General features: G+C 46.6%; 1 protein-coding gene across 1 annotated transcript in view; it reads left to right on the forward strand.

The window, feature by feature from the left end:
• The window catches only part of LOC135046821 (phospholipid-transporting ATPase IK-like), a 1,701,102-nt gene that overhangs the window by 1,532,462 nt on the left and 152,678 nt on the right, over window positions 1–15,962 (forward strand). The window contains exon 25 of the mRNA XM_063955407.1: window positions 13,834–14,070. Coding sequence (XP_063811477.1) covers window positions 13,834–14,070 — 237 coding nt within the window. The remainder of the gene's footprint in view (window positions 1–13,833; window positions 14,071–15,962) is intronic.

A 15,962-nucleotide genomic window follows, 5' to 3' on the forward strand; every position in this document is an offset into this window, starting at 1 on the left:
GCCTCCACCCAGAGGTCTTTGTGGAGGTAGCAAGTTGTTGGGGCGTTCCTCAAGTAGATATGATGGCATTACGTCTCAACAAGAAGCTTCAGAAATATTGTTCCAGGTTGAGAGACCCACAAGCAATAGCAGTAGATGCACTGGTGACCCAGTGGGTGTTTCAGTCGGTGTATCTGTTCCCTCCACTTCCACTAATACCAAAAATTCTCAAGATCATCAGAAGAACAAGGGTTCGAGCAATTCTCATTGCTCCAGACTGGCCAAGGAGGGCTTGGTATCCAGATCTTCAGGAGTTATTACTGGAAGATCCTCGGCCTCTTCCTCTTCGCGAGGACTTTCTTCAGCAGGGGCCGTTAGTTTATCAAGATTACCGTGGCTACGTTTGACGGCATGGCCATTGAGCACCAGATCCTAGCCCGTAAGAGTATTCCCAATGAAGTTATTCCCACACTTATTCTGGCCAGGAAAGGGGTAACGTCCAAACATTACCATCGTATTTGGAAAAAATATGTATCTTGGTGTGAATCCAAGAAGTCTCCTGCGGTGGAGTTTCAATTAGGACGTCTTCTCCTATTTCTACAGGCGGGTGTGGATGCTGGCTTGAGATTAGGGTCTATCAAGGTCCAAATTTCGGCCTTGTCCATTTTCTTTCAGAAACAGTTGGCTTCCCTTCCTGAGGTCCAGACGTTCGTGAAGGGGGTTCTGCGCATCCAACCTCCCTTTGTGCCTCCTGCGGCACCATGGGATCTTAATGTGGTGTTGCAGTTCCTTAAATCGGACTGGTTTGAGCCTCTGCAAGAGGTGGAATTGAAGTTTCTCACTTGGAAAGTGGTCATGCTGTTGGCCTTGGCTTCAGGCAGACGAGTGTCTGAATTAGGGGCTCTGTCACACAAGAGTCCTTATTTGATTTTTTATGAATATAGGGCTGAACTGAGAACACGTCAGCACTTTCTTCCGAAGGTTGTGTCTTCTTTCCATATCAACCAACCTGTGGTGGTGCCAGTGGCTTCTGACACCTCAGCCGTTTCAAAGTCCTTGGATGTCGTCAGAGCGTTGAGGACTTATGTTGCAAGAACGGCTCGGATATGGAAAACAGAATCTTTGTTTGTCCTTTATGACCCCAAGATTGGGTGTCCTTCTTCTAAGCAGACTATTGCGCGCTGGATCAGATGTACGCTCATTCCACAGCAGGATTGCCGTTACCGAGTTTGGTAAAAGCCCACTCTACCGGTGGGTTCATCCTGGGCGGCTGTCCGAGGTGTCTCGGCATTACAAATCTGCCGAGCTGCTACTTGGTCAGGTGCAAACACGTTTGCTAAGTTTTACAAGTTTGACACCTTGGCTGCTGATGACCTTAAATTTGGTCAGTCAGTTCTGCAGGAACATTAACACTTTCCCGCTCGTACTGGGAGCTTTGATACATCCCCATTGTACTAAAAATAGACCCCAGCATCCTCTAGGACGTAAGAGTTAATAGGATTTTAATTACCTACCGGTAAATCCTTTTCTTGTAGTCCATAGAGGATGCCGGGCGCCCGCCCAGTGCTCATTTTTCCTGCGAATTACATTTTGTCTCTTTACACAGGTTCTCCTGTGTTAAGATGTTCACAGCAGTTGCTGTTGCGTTATGCATGCACGTTAGCATGGGTTATGTTAAAGGCCATGTTAGGCGGCATGTTTTGTATGGTGTGAGCTGGTATGAATCTCTCCACAAGTTTAATGTAAATTCTTCTCTTGAAGTTGTCCGTCTCCTCAGGCACAGTTCCTATACTGAGGTCTGGAGGAGGGGCATAGAGGGAGGAGCCAGTTCACACTGTTAAAAAGTCTTAAAGTGCCGAAGGCTCCTGCGGAACCATCTATACCCCATGGTACTAAAATGGACTCCAGCATCCTCTACGGACTACGAGAAAGGGATTTACCGGTAGGTTATTAAAATCCTATTTTTGCATATTTTGTTACAGTCCTTATAGTGCTGAAATGATTCCACATTCCCATCAGATTTGTATTTTTTAAATGCTCGCCTTTCCTTGCCCATAAATTCCTTTAGTTTTTTATTAAGCCACATCGGTTTATGATTTTCAGGGCCGTTTCTAGACAATTTGGCTCCCAGTGCGAGATTTCAAAATGCCCCCCCCCCCCCCCAATTGCTCTATAAAAAAAAAAAGTGTGCCCCCCCCCCCCCCATATAGCCATAAAAATAAAAATGGGCGTGGTCTCATTAAAGTGGGCATGGCCTCATCTGATATCACACCCACCACAGGGGGGAAAAAATAAAAATAAAAAAGTCCCCTTTTTACACATTACAGCAGGCAAGTGTCCCCATATTACACAGCGCGGCAGGCAGGTGTTCCCATTTTACACAGCGCGGCAGGCAGGTGTCCCCATTTTACACAGTACGGAAGGCAGGTATCCCCATTTTACACGGTACGGTAGGCAGGTATCCCCATTTTACACAGTACGCAGGCAGGTGCCCCCATTTTACAAAGTGCAGCAGGCAGGTATCCCCATTTCTCTGACGTCCTAGTGGATGCTGGGAACTCCGAAAGGACCATGGGGAATAGCGGCTCCGCAGGAGACTGGGCACAACTAAAGAAAGCTTTAGGTCACCTGGTGTGCACTGGCTCCTCCCACTATGACCCTCCTCCAAGCCTCAGTTAGATTTTGTGCCCGGCCGAGGTTGGATGCACACTAGGGGCTCTCCTGAGCTTCTAGAAAGAAAGTATAGAATTAGGTTTTTTATTTTCAGTGAGACCTGCTGGCAACAGGCTCACTGCAGCGAGGGACTAAGGGGAGAAGAAGCGAACCTGCCTGCTTGCAGCCAGCTTGGGCTTCTTAGGCTACTGGACACCATTAGCTCCAGAGGGATCGACCGCAGGCCCAGCCTTGGTGTTCGGTCCCGGAGCCGCGCCGCCGTCCCCCTTACAGAGCCAGAAGCAAGAAGAGGTCCGGAAAATCGGCGGCAGAAGACATCAGTCTTCACCAAGGTAGCGCACAGCACTGCAGCTGTGCGCCATTGCTCCTCATACACACCTCACACTGCAGTCACTGAGGGTGCAGAGCGCTTGGGGGGGGCGCCCTGAGCAGCAATAAAAACACCTTGTCTGGCAAAAATACCACAATATATAGCCCCAGAGGCTATATATGTGGTAAATACCCCTGCCAGAATCCAGAAAAAAGCGGGAGAAAAGTCCGCGAAAAAGGGGCGGAGCTATCTCCCTCAGACACACTGGCGCCATTTTCTCTTCACAGTGCAGCTGGAAGAAAGCTCCCCAGGCTCTCCCCTGTAGTTTTCAGGCTCAAAGGGTTAAAAAGAGAGGGGGGGCACTAAATTTAGGCGCAATATTATATATACAAGCAGCTATTGGGGAAATTTCACTCAGTTATAGTGTTAATCCCCACATTATATAGCGCTCTGGTGTGTGCTGGCATACTCTCTCTCTGTCTCCCCAAAGGGCTTTGTGGGGTCCTGTCCTCAGTCAGAGCATTCCCTGTGTGTGTGCGGTGTGTCGGTACGGCTGTGTCGACATGTTTAATGAGGAGGCTTATATGGTGACGGAGCAGATGCCGATAAATGTGATGTCGCCCCCTGTGGGGCCGACACCAGAGTGGATGGTTAGGTGAAAGGTATTAACCGACAGTGTCAACTCCTTACATAAAAGGGTGGATGACGTAACAGCTGTGGGACAGCCGGCTTCTCAGTCCGTGCCTGCCCAGGCGTCTCAAAGGCCATCAGGGGCTCAAAAACGCCCGCTCACTCAGATGGCAGACACAGATGTCGACACGGAGTCTGACTCCAGTGTCGACAAGGTTGAGACATATACACAATCCACTAGGAACATCCGTGACTTGATCCCGGCAATAAAAAATGTGTTACACATTTCTGACATTAACCCTCTAAAAATGGGTTTTTATGTTGGGGAGAAAAAGCAGGCAGTGTTTTGTTTCCCCATCAGATGAATGAAGTGTGTGAAAAGCGTGGGTTCCCCCCGATAAGAAACTGGTAATTTCTAAAAAGTTACTGATGGCGTACCCTTTCCCGCCAGAGGATAAGTTACGCTGGGAGATATCCCCTAGGGTGGATAAGGCGCTCACACGGTTGTCAAAAAAGGTGGCACTGCCGTTTTAGGAACAGCCACTTTGAAGGTACCTGTTGATAAAAAGCAGGAGGCTATCCTGAAGTCTGTATTTACACACTCAGGTACTAGACTGAGACCTGCAGATCGTGCTGCTGCAGCGTGGTCGGTGACCCTGTCAAACATGAGAACATATTAAAGACGTCGTCTTATATATGAGGGATGCACAGAGGGATATTTTGCCGGCTGGCATCCAAAATGAATGTAATGTCCATTCTGTCAGGAGGGTATTAGAGACCTGTCACTGGACAGGTGATGCTGACTTTAAAAGGCGCATAGAGATTCTGCCTTATAAGGGTGAGGAATTATTTGGGGATGGTCTCTGGGACCTCGTATCCACAGCAACAGCTGGGAAGAAATATTTTTACCTCAGGTTTCCTCACAGACTAAGAAAGCACTGTATTATCAGGTATAGTCCTTTCGGCTTCAGAAAAGCAAGCGGGTCAAAGGCGCTTCCTTTCTGTACAGAGACATGGGAAGAGGGAAAAAGCTGCACCAGTCAGCCTGTTCCCAGAATCAAAATTCTTCTCTCGCTTCCTCTGAGTCCACAGCATGACGCGGGGGCTCCACAGGTGTAGCCAGGTACGGTGGGGGGCCGTCTCAACAATTTCAGCGATCAGTGGGCTCGCTCACAGGTGGATCCCTGTTTCATTCAAGTAGTATTCAAGGGGTACAAGCTGGAATTCGAGTTGTCTCCCCCCCGCCGTTTCCTCAAATATGCCTTGCCGACAACTCCCTCAGGCAGGGAGGCTGCGCTAGAGGCAATTAATAAGCTGTATTCCCAGCAGGTAATACTCAAGGTGCCCCTACTTCAACAAGGACGGGGTTACTATTCCACACAGTTTGGGGTACCGAAACCGCATGGTTCGGTGTGACCCATTTTATATTTAAAATCCTTGAACACATACATAAAAAAATTCAAGTTCAAGATGGAATCGCTCAGGGCGGTTATTGCAAGCCTGGACGAGGGGGATTACATGGGATCCCGGGACATCAAGGATGCTTACCTGCATGTCCCCATTTACCATCCTCGCCAGGAGTACCTCAGATTTGTGGTACAGGATTACCATTACCAAGTCCAGACACTGCCGTTTGGACTGTACATGGCACCGAGGGTGTTTACCAAGGTAATGGCCGAAATGATGATACTCCTTCGAAAAAAGGGAGTTTTAATTATCCCGTACTTGGACAATCTCCTTATAAGGGCGAGGTCCAAGGAGCAGTCGCTAGTCGGGGTAGCACTATTTTGGAAAGTGCTACAACAGCACGGTTGGATTCTAAACAGTCCAAAGTCACAGCTGGTTCCTACGACACGTCTACTGTTCCTGGGGATGGTTCTGGACACAGACCAGAAATAAGCGTTTCTCCCGGAGGAGAAAGCCAAGGAGCTGTCATCTCTAGTCAGAGACCTCCTGAAGCCAAAACAGGTATCGGTGCATCATTGCACGCGAGTCCTGGGAAAAATGGTAGCTTCCTACGAAGCAATCCCATTCGGCAGGTTCCATGCAAGAACTTTTCAGTGGGACCTGTTGGACAAGTGGTCCGGATCACATCTTCAGATGCATCGGCTGATAACCCTGTCTTCAAGGACCAGGGTATCTCTACTGTGGTGGCTGCAGAGTGCCCATCTTCAAGAGGGCCACAGGTTCGGCATACAGGACTAGGTCCTAGTGACCATGGATGCCAGCCTTTGAGGCTGGGGGGCAGTCACACAGGGAAGAAACTTCCAGGGACTTTGGTCAAGTCAGGTGACTTCCCTACACATAAATATTCTGGAACTGAGGGCCATTTACAATGCCCTGAGTCAGGCAAGGCCTCTGCTTCAAAACCAGCCGGTACTGATCCAATCAGACAACATCACGGAAGTCGCCCATGTAAACCAACAGGGCGGCACAAGAAGCAGGATGGCAATGGCAGAAGCCACAAGGATTCTCCGATGGGCGGAAAATCATGTGTTAGCACTGTCAGCAGTGTTCATTCCCGGAGTGGACGACTGGGAAGCAGATCTTCTCAGCAGACACGACCTCCACCCGGGAGAGTGGGGACTTCATCCAGAAGTCTTCCTAAGGATTGTACACCATTGGGAAAGGCCACAGGTGGACATGATGGCGTCCCGCCTCAACAAAAAGCTATAAAAGATATTGCGCCAGGTCAAGGGACCCTCAGGCGACAGCTGTGGACGCTCTGGTAACACCGTGGGTGTACCAGTCGGTTTATGTGTTCCCCCCTCTGCCTCTCATACCAAAGGTACTGAGAATAATAGGAAGGCGAGGAGTAAGAACGATACTCGTGGTTCCGGATTGGCCAAGAAGAGCTTGGTACCCAGAACTTCAAGAAATTATATCAGAGGACCCATGGCCTCTGCCGCTCAGACAGGACCTGCGGCAGCAGGGGCCCTGTCTGTTCCAAGACTTACCGCGGCTACGTTTTGACGGCATGGCGGTTGAACGCCGGATCCTAAAGGAAAAGGGCATTCCGGAGGAAGTCATTCCTACGCTGATTCAAGCCAGGAAAGATGTAACTGCAAAACATTATCACCGCATATGGCGGAAATATGTTGCTTGGTGTGAGGCCAAAAAAGGCCCCAACAGAGGAATTTCAACTAGGTCGATTTCTGCATTCCTAGAAGCAGGAGTGTCTATGGGCCTAAAATTAGGCTCCATTAAGATACAGATCTCGGCTCTGTCGATTTTCTTCCAGAAAGAACTAGCTTCAGTACCTGAAGTTCAGACATTGTAAAAGGAGTGCTGCTTATTCAGCCCCCAGGTTGTGCCTCCAGTGGCACCTTGGGTTCTCAACGTGGTGTTGAGTTTCTTAAAATCACATTGGTGTGAGCCACTAAAAACCGTGGATCTAAAATATCTCACGCGGAAAGTGGTCATGTTATTGGCCTTGGCTTCGGCCAGGCGTGTATCAGAATTGGCGGCTTTGTCATATAAAAGTCCTTATCTGATTTTCCATATGGATAGGGCAGAATTGAGGACTCGTCCCCAGTTTCTCCCTAAGGTGGTATCAGCTTTTCACTTGAACCAACCTATTGTAGTGCCTGCGGCTACTAGGGACTTGGAGGATTCCAAGTTACTGGACGTAGTCAGGGCCTTGAAAAATTATGTTTCCAGGACGGCTAGAGTCAGGAGAACTGACTCGCTGTTTATCCTGTATGCACCCAACAAACTGGGTGCTCCTGCTTCTAAGCAGACTATTGCTCGCTGGATTTGTAGCACAATTCAGCTGGCGCATTCTGCGGCGGGACTACCGCAGCCAAAATCTGTAAAAGCCCATTCCACAAGGAAGGTGGGCTCATCTTGGGCAGCTGCCCGAGGGGTCTCGGCTTTCCAACTTTGCCAAGCTGCAACTTGGTCAGGGGCAAACACGTTTGCAAAATTCTACAAAATTGATACCCTGGCTGAGGAGGACCTGGAGTTCTCTCATTCGGTGCTGCAGAGTCATCCGCACTCTCCCGCCCGTTTGGGAGCTTTGGTATAATCCCCATGGTCCTTTCGGAGTTCCCAGCATCCACTAGGACGTCAGAGAAAATAAGATTTTACTCACCGGTAAATCTATTTCTCGTAGTCCGTAGTGGATGCTGGGCGCCCATCCCAAGTGCGGATTGTCTGCAATACTTGTACATAGTTATTGTTAACTAAAGGGTTATTGTTGAGCCATCTGTTGAGAGGCTCAGTTGTATTTCATACTGTTAACTGGGTATAGTATCACGAGTTATACGGTGTGATTGGTGTGGCTGGTATGAGTCTTACCCGGGATTCAAAATCCTTCCTTATTATGTCAGCTCGTCCGGGCACAGTGTCCTAACTGAGGCTTGGAGGAGGGTCATAGTGGGAGGAGCCAGTGCACACCAGGTGACCTAAAGCTTTCTTTAGTTGTGCCCAGTCTCCTGCGGAGCCGCTATTCCCCATGGTCCTTTCGGAGTTCCCAGCATCCACTACGGACTACGAGAAATAGATTTACCGGTGAGTAAAATCTTATTTTTACACAGTGCGGCAGGCAGGTATCCCCATTTTACACAGCACGTCAGGCAGATATCCCCATTTTACACAGCACGGCAGGCAGATATCCCATTTTACACAGCACGGCAGGCAGGTATCCCCATATTACACAGTGCGGCAGGCAGGTGCCCCCATTTTACACAGCACGGCAGGCAGATATCCCCATTTTACACAGTACGCAGGCAGATGCCCCCATATTACACAGTACGCAGGCAGGTGCCCCCATATTACACAGTACGCAGGCAGGTATCCCTATTTTACACAGTACGGCAGGCAGATATCCCCATTTTACACAGCACGGCAGGCAGATATCCCCATTTTACACAGTACGCAGGCAGGTGCCCCCATATTACACAGTGCGGCAGGCAGGTATCCCCATATTACACAGTGCGGCAGGCAGGTGCCCCCATTTTACACAGCACGGCAGGCAGATATCCCCATTTTACACAGTACGCAGGCAGATGCCCCCATATTACACAGTACGCAGGCAGGTGCCCCCATATTACACAGTACGCAGGCAGGTATCCCTATTTTACACAGTGCGGCAGGCAGGTTTCCCCATTTTACACAGCACGGCAGGCAGATATCCCCATTTTACACAGTACGCAGGCAGATGCCCCCATATTACACAGTACGCAGGCAGGTGCCCCCATATTACACAGTACGCAGGCAGGTATCCCTATTTTACACAGTGCGGCAGGCAGGTATCCCCATTATACACAGCGCGGCAGGCAGATATCCCCATTTTACACAGTACGCAGGCAGATGCCCCCATATTACACAGTACGCAGGCAGGTGCCCCCATATTACACAGTACGCAGGCAGGTATCCCTATTTTACACAGTGCGGCAGGTAGGTATCCCCATTTTACACAGCGCGGCAGGCAGATATCCCCATTTTACACAGTACGCAGGCAGATGCCCCCATATTACACAGTACGCAGGCAGATGCCCCCATATTACACAGTACGCAGGCAGATGCCCCCATATTACACAGTACGCAGGCAGGTGCCCCCATATTACACAGTACGCAGGCAGGTGCCCCCATTTTACACAGTGCGGCAGGCAGGTATCCCCATAGGCAGGTGACCCCATTTTACACAGTGCGGCAGCGGCAGGCAGGTTTCAAGTTGAGGGGGAGAGGGGGGGAGAGAGAGAGAATACTTACGTCTTCCCGCTCTTCGGTCCCGCCGCCTCCCGCTCTTCGGTCCCACCGCCTCACGTCCCTCGCGCCGGCCGCCTCCTCCTTCTTGCTTATCTCCTTATCGCCTCTCCCGAGCGCTCCTGCTCGGGGGGCGGGGCTTCGCGGAATGACGCGTTTGCGTCGTGACGTCACGACGCAACGCGTCATTCCGCGAAACTCCGCTTCCCGAGCAGGAGCGCTCGGGAGAGGCGATAAGGAGTAACATAGTGCCGCGGCGGGCGCCCCGTGCGGTTGCACGGCTCGCCCGCCGCTAGAAACGGCACTGATGATTTTTAATCCTTTTTTTGCTGCTCGTAGGAATACATTTGAGAGTATTTTTAGCTAGTAGTGATTTTAATACATCCCATTTCTCTGTAGTATTTTTTCCTAGAAACAAACCTTCCCAATCAATATCCTTTTCTAAAGTTTAGAGTCCTAGTTGAGCCAGTATAGGACTGTTTATGAAAACTTATATTGAATGTGACCATATTGTGGTCGCTGTTTCCTATGGGCTCCCCCACTATAGTATTTGATACCAATTCCCCATTTTTGTTAATACCAGGTCTAAGATTGCATTGTACCTGGTAGGTTCCTCAATTATACCCCTTTTCCACTAGCTCCTTAAAACACGGGTAAATGCGCAGGTGCGCGTATTTACCAGTGTACGGATGGTGTAATGGTTAGCATTACTGCCTCACAGCACTGAGGTCATGGGTTCGATTCCCACCATGGCTCTAACTGCGTGGAGTTTGTATATTCTCCCCGTACTTGCGTGGGTTTCCTCAGGGTACTCCGGTTTCCTCCCACAATCCAAAAATATACTGGTAGGTTAATTGGCTCCCTACAAAATTAACCCTAGAGTGAATGTGTGTGTGTGTGTGTGTACATGTGGTAGGGAATATAGATTGTAAGCTCCACTGGGGCAGGGACTGATGTGAATGGCCAAAATATTCTCTGTAAAGCGCTGCGGAATATGTGTGTGCTATATAAATAACTGGTAATAAATAATAAATAAATTTACCCGTGTTTTCCCTAGTGGAAAAGGGTCCCCCTGCAAATTCCTGGATCAAGTGATCTGGGAATCCTACCCGGGTAGCTTGCCGGGTTGAACACGTGTTCAACCCGGTAAGCTGTCTAGTGTGAACAAGAATGGAAGGGCAGCGCTGGGAGATCATATGATCTCCCAGCGCTGCCCCTGCCGCGTCAGCAGCAGCGTCACCAACCCGGCAATATGCCGGGTTGTGAGCGCTGTGGGAAGGTGGCTGTAGCACAGGTCGCAGCCGTATCAGGCGACAAGGCTGCAACCCATGCTACAGAGGTGTAAAAGGGGTATTAGTTGAACTAAGTAGTTATCATTAAGTGTGTTTAAAAACATATTGCCCCTAGCAGTATCACATGAATCATTTTTTCCAGTTTATCTCTGGATAGTTAAAATCTCCCATCACTACTACATCACCTACTCCTGCTGCTCTTTCAGTTTGCCTTAGTAACAATTCATCGTCCGATACATTAATACCAGGCGGCCTGTAGCATACACCCAATACTAACTTTTTTATTCCCTTTTCGCCGCATGCAATTTCTACCCATAGCATCTCGACAATGTCTACAGTCCCCTCCTGCATATCCTCCCGTATATCAGGTTTTAAAAATGGTTTTACGTAAAGACACACCCCTCCACCCCTTTTATTTAGTCTGTCTCTCCTAAACAGCATATAGCCCTCTAGATTGACTGTCCAATCATGCGATTCGCCCTACCAAGTTTCAGTAATGCCTATAATATCATACTGTGTGTTTCCTGCAAGTATTTCTAGTTTGCCCTTTTTACCAGTTAGGCTTCTAGCATTCACATACATACAACTAAGATAAGGACATAACCTTGCGTTAGGGACATCATTCACCTTATGTAGCAATGATGACCCGTAATCGTTATTAGTTAGTGCTTTGGTAACTCCACTGGCTGCCTGTAAAATGGCGAATCATCTTCAAGATCGGCTTACTGAGTTTCAAAGCAGTGGTGCACCCAGGGGAGGGGAGGGGGGGTTCCGAGCACCCAGAAACCCCCCTCCACTAAAAAAAATAATAATAATAATAATAATTTTTTTTTTGAGCTGCATGAGTATTATTAAAGGCTGTCTAGCGTCCTCTGCAGCCTGCTGTCTTCCTGGTGGCACTTGTAAGTGCAATAAAAGTTTACTTTATTTTAATTATAGTACATATATATCCATGTGCATTCATATATACACATGTATATATATATATACATACATACATATAAACACACACACACACACACACACACACGATAGATATATATATATATATATATATATATATTCATGTGTATATATATGTGTACTTGTATGTGTGTGTACATATATATATATATATATATATATATATATGTGTATGCATGTTTAATATGCTATGTATATGTGTATATGTACGTGTGTGTGTGTGTATGTATATATAAATATATATATATATATATATATATATATACATATACACACACACAGACACACTAGTTTTACGGACCCAGCATATACTGGGTCACCTCAGTCCCCACCCCCGTGATTGGCTCCGCCCAGTACTGGAAACCCCCCATGCAAATCATGCGTTTGCCACTGCAAAGCACTACATGACCAGGGCCCAAAGTACCTGAAGCAGCTTCTGACCCCATACTGCCCCACTAGATTACTGCGATCTATAGATGAAGGACTTTTAGCAGTACCTAGAATCTTCCGTAATTCAACTGGGGATCGAGCTTTTACTCACGCGGCTCTGACTCTATGGAACTCACTTCCCCGCACAGTAAGAGAGGCCCCAACTACAGAATCCTTCAAAAGTAGACTCAAGACTTTCCTGTTTACTCAATCATTTCCATAATGTCTCTTTACTATCTTCATGCTTCTGTATTTTATGCAAAGCTGTTCTGCACTTCATTATTTTCTGTACTTTATTCTGCTATGTATCTGTTAAGCGCCTTGAATCCTTTTTGAGAAAGAGCGCTATATAAATAAAATAATAATACAGGTTGAGTATTCCATATCCAAATATTCCGAAATACGGAATAGTCCGAAATACGGACTTTTTGAATGAGAGTGAGATAGTGAAACCTTTGTTTTTTGATGACTCAATGTACACAAACTTTGTTTAATACACAAATATTAAAAATATTTTTATTAAATGACCTTCAGGCTGTGTGTGAATTGTGTGAATGTAGACACACTTTGTTTAATGCACAAAGTTATAAAAAAATATTGGCTAAAATTGCCTTCAGGCTGTTTATATAAGGTGTATATGTAACATAAATACATTCTGTGCTTAGATTTAGGTAATCTCATCATAGTATGCAATTGTTCCAAAATACGTCTGGTCCCAAGCATTTTGGATAAGGGATACTCAACCTGTAATAATAATAATTATTATTATTATCAATAATAATAAAAATTCTGTAAAGTTTTATATTACAGAATATTGAATATAAACAATTACCTTTTACAAGTGATTTAATCCCCCAAAATACATTAATTTCATTTGAATACAGTAGTAATCATATAAAAGTAAATGGAAATCACCAGAAATATGCTAGCACTGTATGATTTTTTCAGCACTTAAATGTCCTGGCATCAGATGTTAGCTGCAGTACTGCTTTTTAAGTTTTTACATACTGTATGGTGGGTCTGGGACTGAGGGTCGACAGCACAAAGGTCGACACACCTTAGGTCGACGCCAATTGGTCAACACACCTTAGGTCGACATGGACAAAATGTCGACCTGGACAAAAGGTCGACAGGAACAAGGTAGACATGGAAAAAGGTCGACATGAGTTTTTTATGTTTTTTTGGTGTTGTTTTCTTCGTAGAGTGACCGGGAACCACAATTAGTGCACCGCATCCCCTCGCATGGCGAGCGAGCTTCGGGCATGGTGCCTTCGCTCCGCTACCGCTTCGCTCGGCACACTTTACCGTTCCAATCGTAGTCCACGTGGATCGTTAAGTATGAAAAGGTTCCAAAAAAGAAAAAAAATTGTGAAAAACTCATGTTGACCTTTTTCCATGTTGACCTTGTTCCTGTCGACCTTTTGTCCATGTCGACCTAAGGTGTGTCGACCAATTGGCATCGACCTAAGGTGTGTCGACCTTTGTGCTGTCGACCTGGAGTCCGGATACCCTGTATCAGGGCTGGCCAAACCAGTCCTCGAGATCTACCAACAGTACTCATTTTCCAGACCACCTAGCTGGTGCACAGGTGTAGTCATTACTAATTAAGATGTGCTGCATTCATTCCTAACTGACAATTCTACAGATCTCCAGGAGGCCTGGAAAACATGAACTGTTGGTAGATCTCGAGGACCGGTTTGGCCAGCCCTGCCCTGTATGGTACTGTAGTAATAATATATAGCCATTGCAGGGATGGCTTTATTCAGAGCATCGGTACATACTATTATTCCACAAACAGCAAAAACAAATTACAGCAAAACCCTAATCTTGTTGTCTTCTCATATATAGGATGTGGATAGTAAGACTAGTCGTCAGCATCCAGAACTGTACATCACAGTACAGAAGGACAAGAATCTTTTGCTTAGGATCATCATTCATATCATATATGGGATCTACACTTCTTTGATTATGTTCTTCATTCCTTATTTTGCCTTCTATGACTCTGCTGGACCTGGTGGCATATTTGATTATCATGTTTTAGTGTTTACCATGAATAACATCTACGTTCTATCTGTTCTGGCTGAGGTGAGCGACCCCTTTACTTAAAGGTTATATGGGAAACAAGTTAGATCTGCAAACTTAGGCCAGATTTAATTAGCTATTGCTAAAGCTCAGCCCGGAGCTATTCAATTAAGTGTTGCTACCTCACCTTGTAAGCCCCAGAGGATGCATTTGCTGTAGATTTTTCCTTGCAGCATCAAGAGCTGCGAGGAAAATCCATTTTAAATGCACCCTCTGAGGCTTAGCGTGCAAGGTAATCCATAGATTCCGAGCTCTTAACACGAAATCTATGGGTTAACGTTTGTTTGCCGCATAGAGAAATTGCCTAATATATTAGTAGTTCCAGCCATTAAACCCAAAGGTTTATCCAGGCGGTAAACACTGCAGCTAAATGAATCTGCCCAAATGTGATGTACCATGATAGTCAAATTGAATATCACCACTGAAGCTTTAGTATTACTTGTATGTAAGATATTTTTTATTTGTTGTTAACTGCCAACTAAACTGAAAATTATGATGATTTAAGAATGTACTGGTACAGTAAGTTACAGCGTCCAAAACTTAAATAATAATGATAATGTGTACAGAGCAGATTCAGCCTGGCTTCAAAAAGTGAAATTTGACAAAATTTAAACTCACGTACCCTAAAGTATACCTAGTTTTCTCTATGTGTGTTGTCTCCTTTGTTACTCTGTCTCTCATTTCTGTCATTCTCCCTGCCTACCACAATTTTCTACCCCATATCTCTACTGGCTTTTGCATCATGGCTATGAGATTGCCATCAATAGGATCCCTGCATGACAACAGAATCTAAAGTTTCTTAGCTTAAAGGTTCTGTATTTGATGCCTCCACAGCACTACTGCGCATGTGCGGTCTATGGGAGTCATTCCGACCCAATCGCGTGCTGCACTTCCTTGCAGCGTTGCGATGGGGTCAGAACTGCGCATGCATGGCATGCGCATAGCGTACGCGCGTCGTTGCCTGGCAGACGTTGGAAACAAAGAAAGCGGTCGCAGCGGCGACCGCAAGAAGAGTGACAGAAGGAAGGCGTGTCGGAGCGTCACCTGGCCGTTTGGAGCCGTTTTCGGGGAGTGGTAATAAAACACAGGCGTGTCCAGGCGAACGGAGGGCGGATGTCTGACGTCAAAGCCGTGCCCATCATTGCTGGATCCGACACACAGGGCAAGTAGGTCCAGGGCTGGTCTTGTTTTGCAGGAAACTTTTTAGCATAGCAGGGCTGCACAAGCGTTCGCAGCCCTGCTATGCTAAAATACACTCCCCCATAGGCGGAGATTAGTTGATCGCAACAGCAGCAAAAAGTTGCTTGGTGCGATCAACTCGGAATGAGGTCCTATGTGCGGTAGATTTTCAGTGGGGGCTGCTTCTGCGATTAAAAACAGGATACTGTAGCAGATATTGGCGGTTCCTTATAGATGCATTGAGGGGATACTTTTTACTTGTGGGTACTCCCAGAAAACATGTTTACGTGTGATATTCCCCAAATAATTGATAAATAGGTCCCTAAATCATAATGTTTAACTCTCGTATTGAGTGACAAAAAGTGGAAAGTAATTTCGTTGCAAATGTTTTCCACAACTAAAAAGAACTTGATTTTTATCATCATATAAATGTATAAAAGTCATAATCCTAAATCCTTGGGATAAATACATATCTGAGTAAGATTTTATTTAATTTGCAGCATCATGGCTGGACTGTACAGATGTAGGCACGCTCATCGTGGCTACATCTAGGCACGCGTGCACATCATTTGCCTGCATGCACGTCTTAGACGCACACAGGCCCCATTCACAGCAGGGACCTGCGGTGAGCTAAAAGACTGAGGAGGCACTGCCTAGAACCAGAGCCAGATTTACACACAAAATTTCAGCCAAAGGGCATTACACACAGGTGCAGC

Source organism: Pseudophryne corroboree, chromosome 1 (genome assembly GCF_028390025.1).
Source record: "Pseudophryne corroboree isolate aPseCor3 chromosome 1, aPseCor3.hap2, whole genome shotgun sequence".
Lineage (NCBI taxonomy): Eukaryota > Metazoa > Chordata > Amphibia > Anura > Myobatrachidae > Pseudophryne > Pseudophryne corroboree.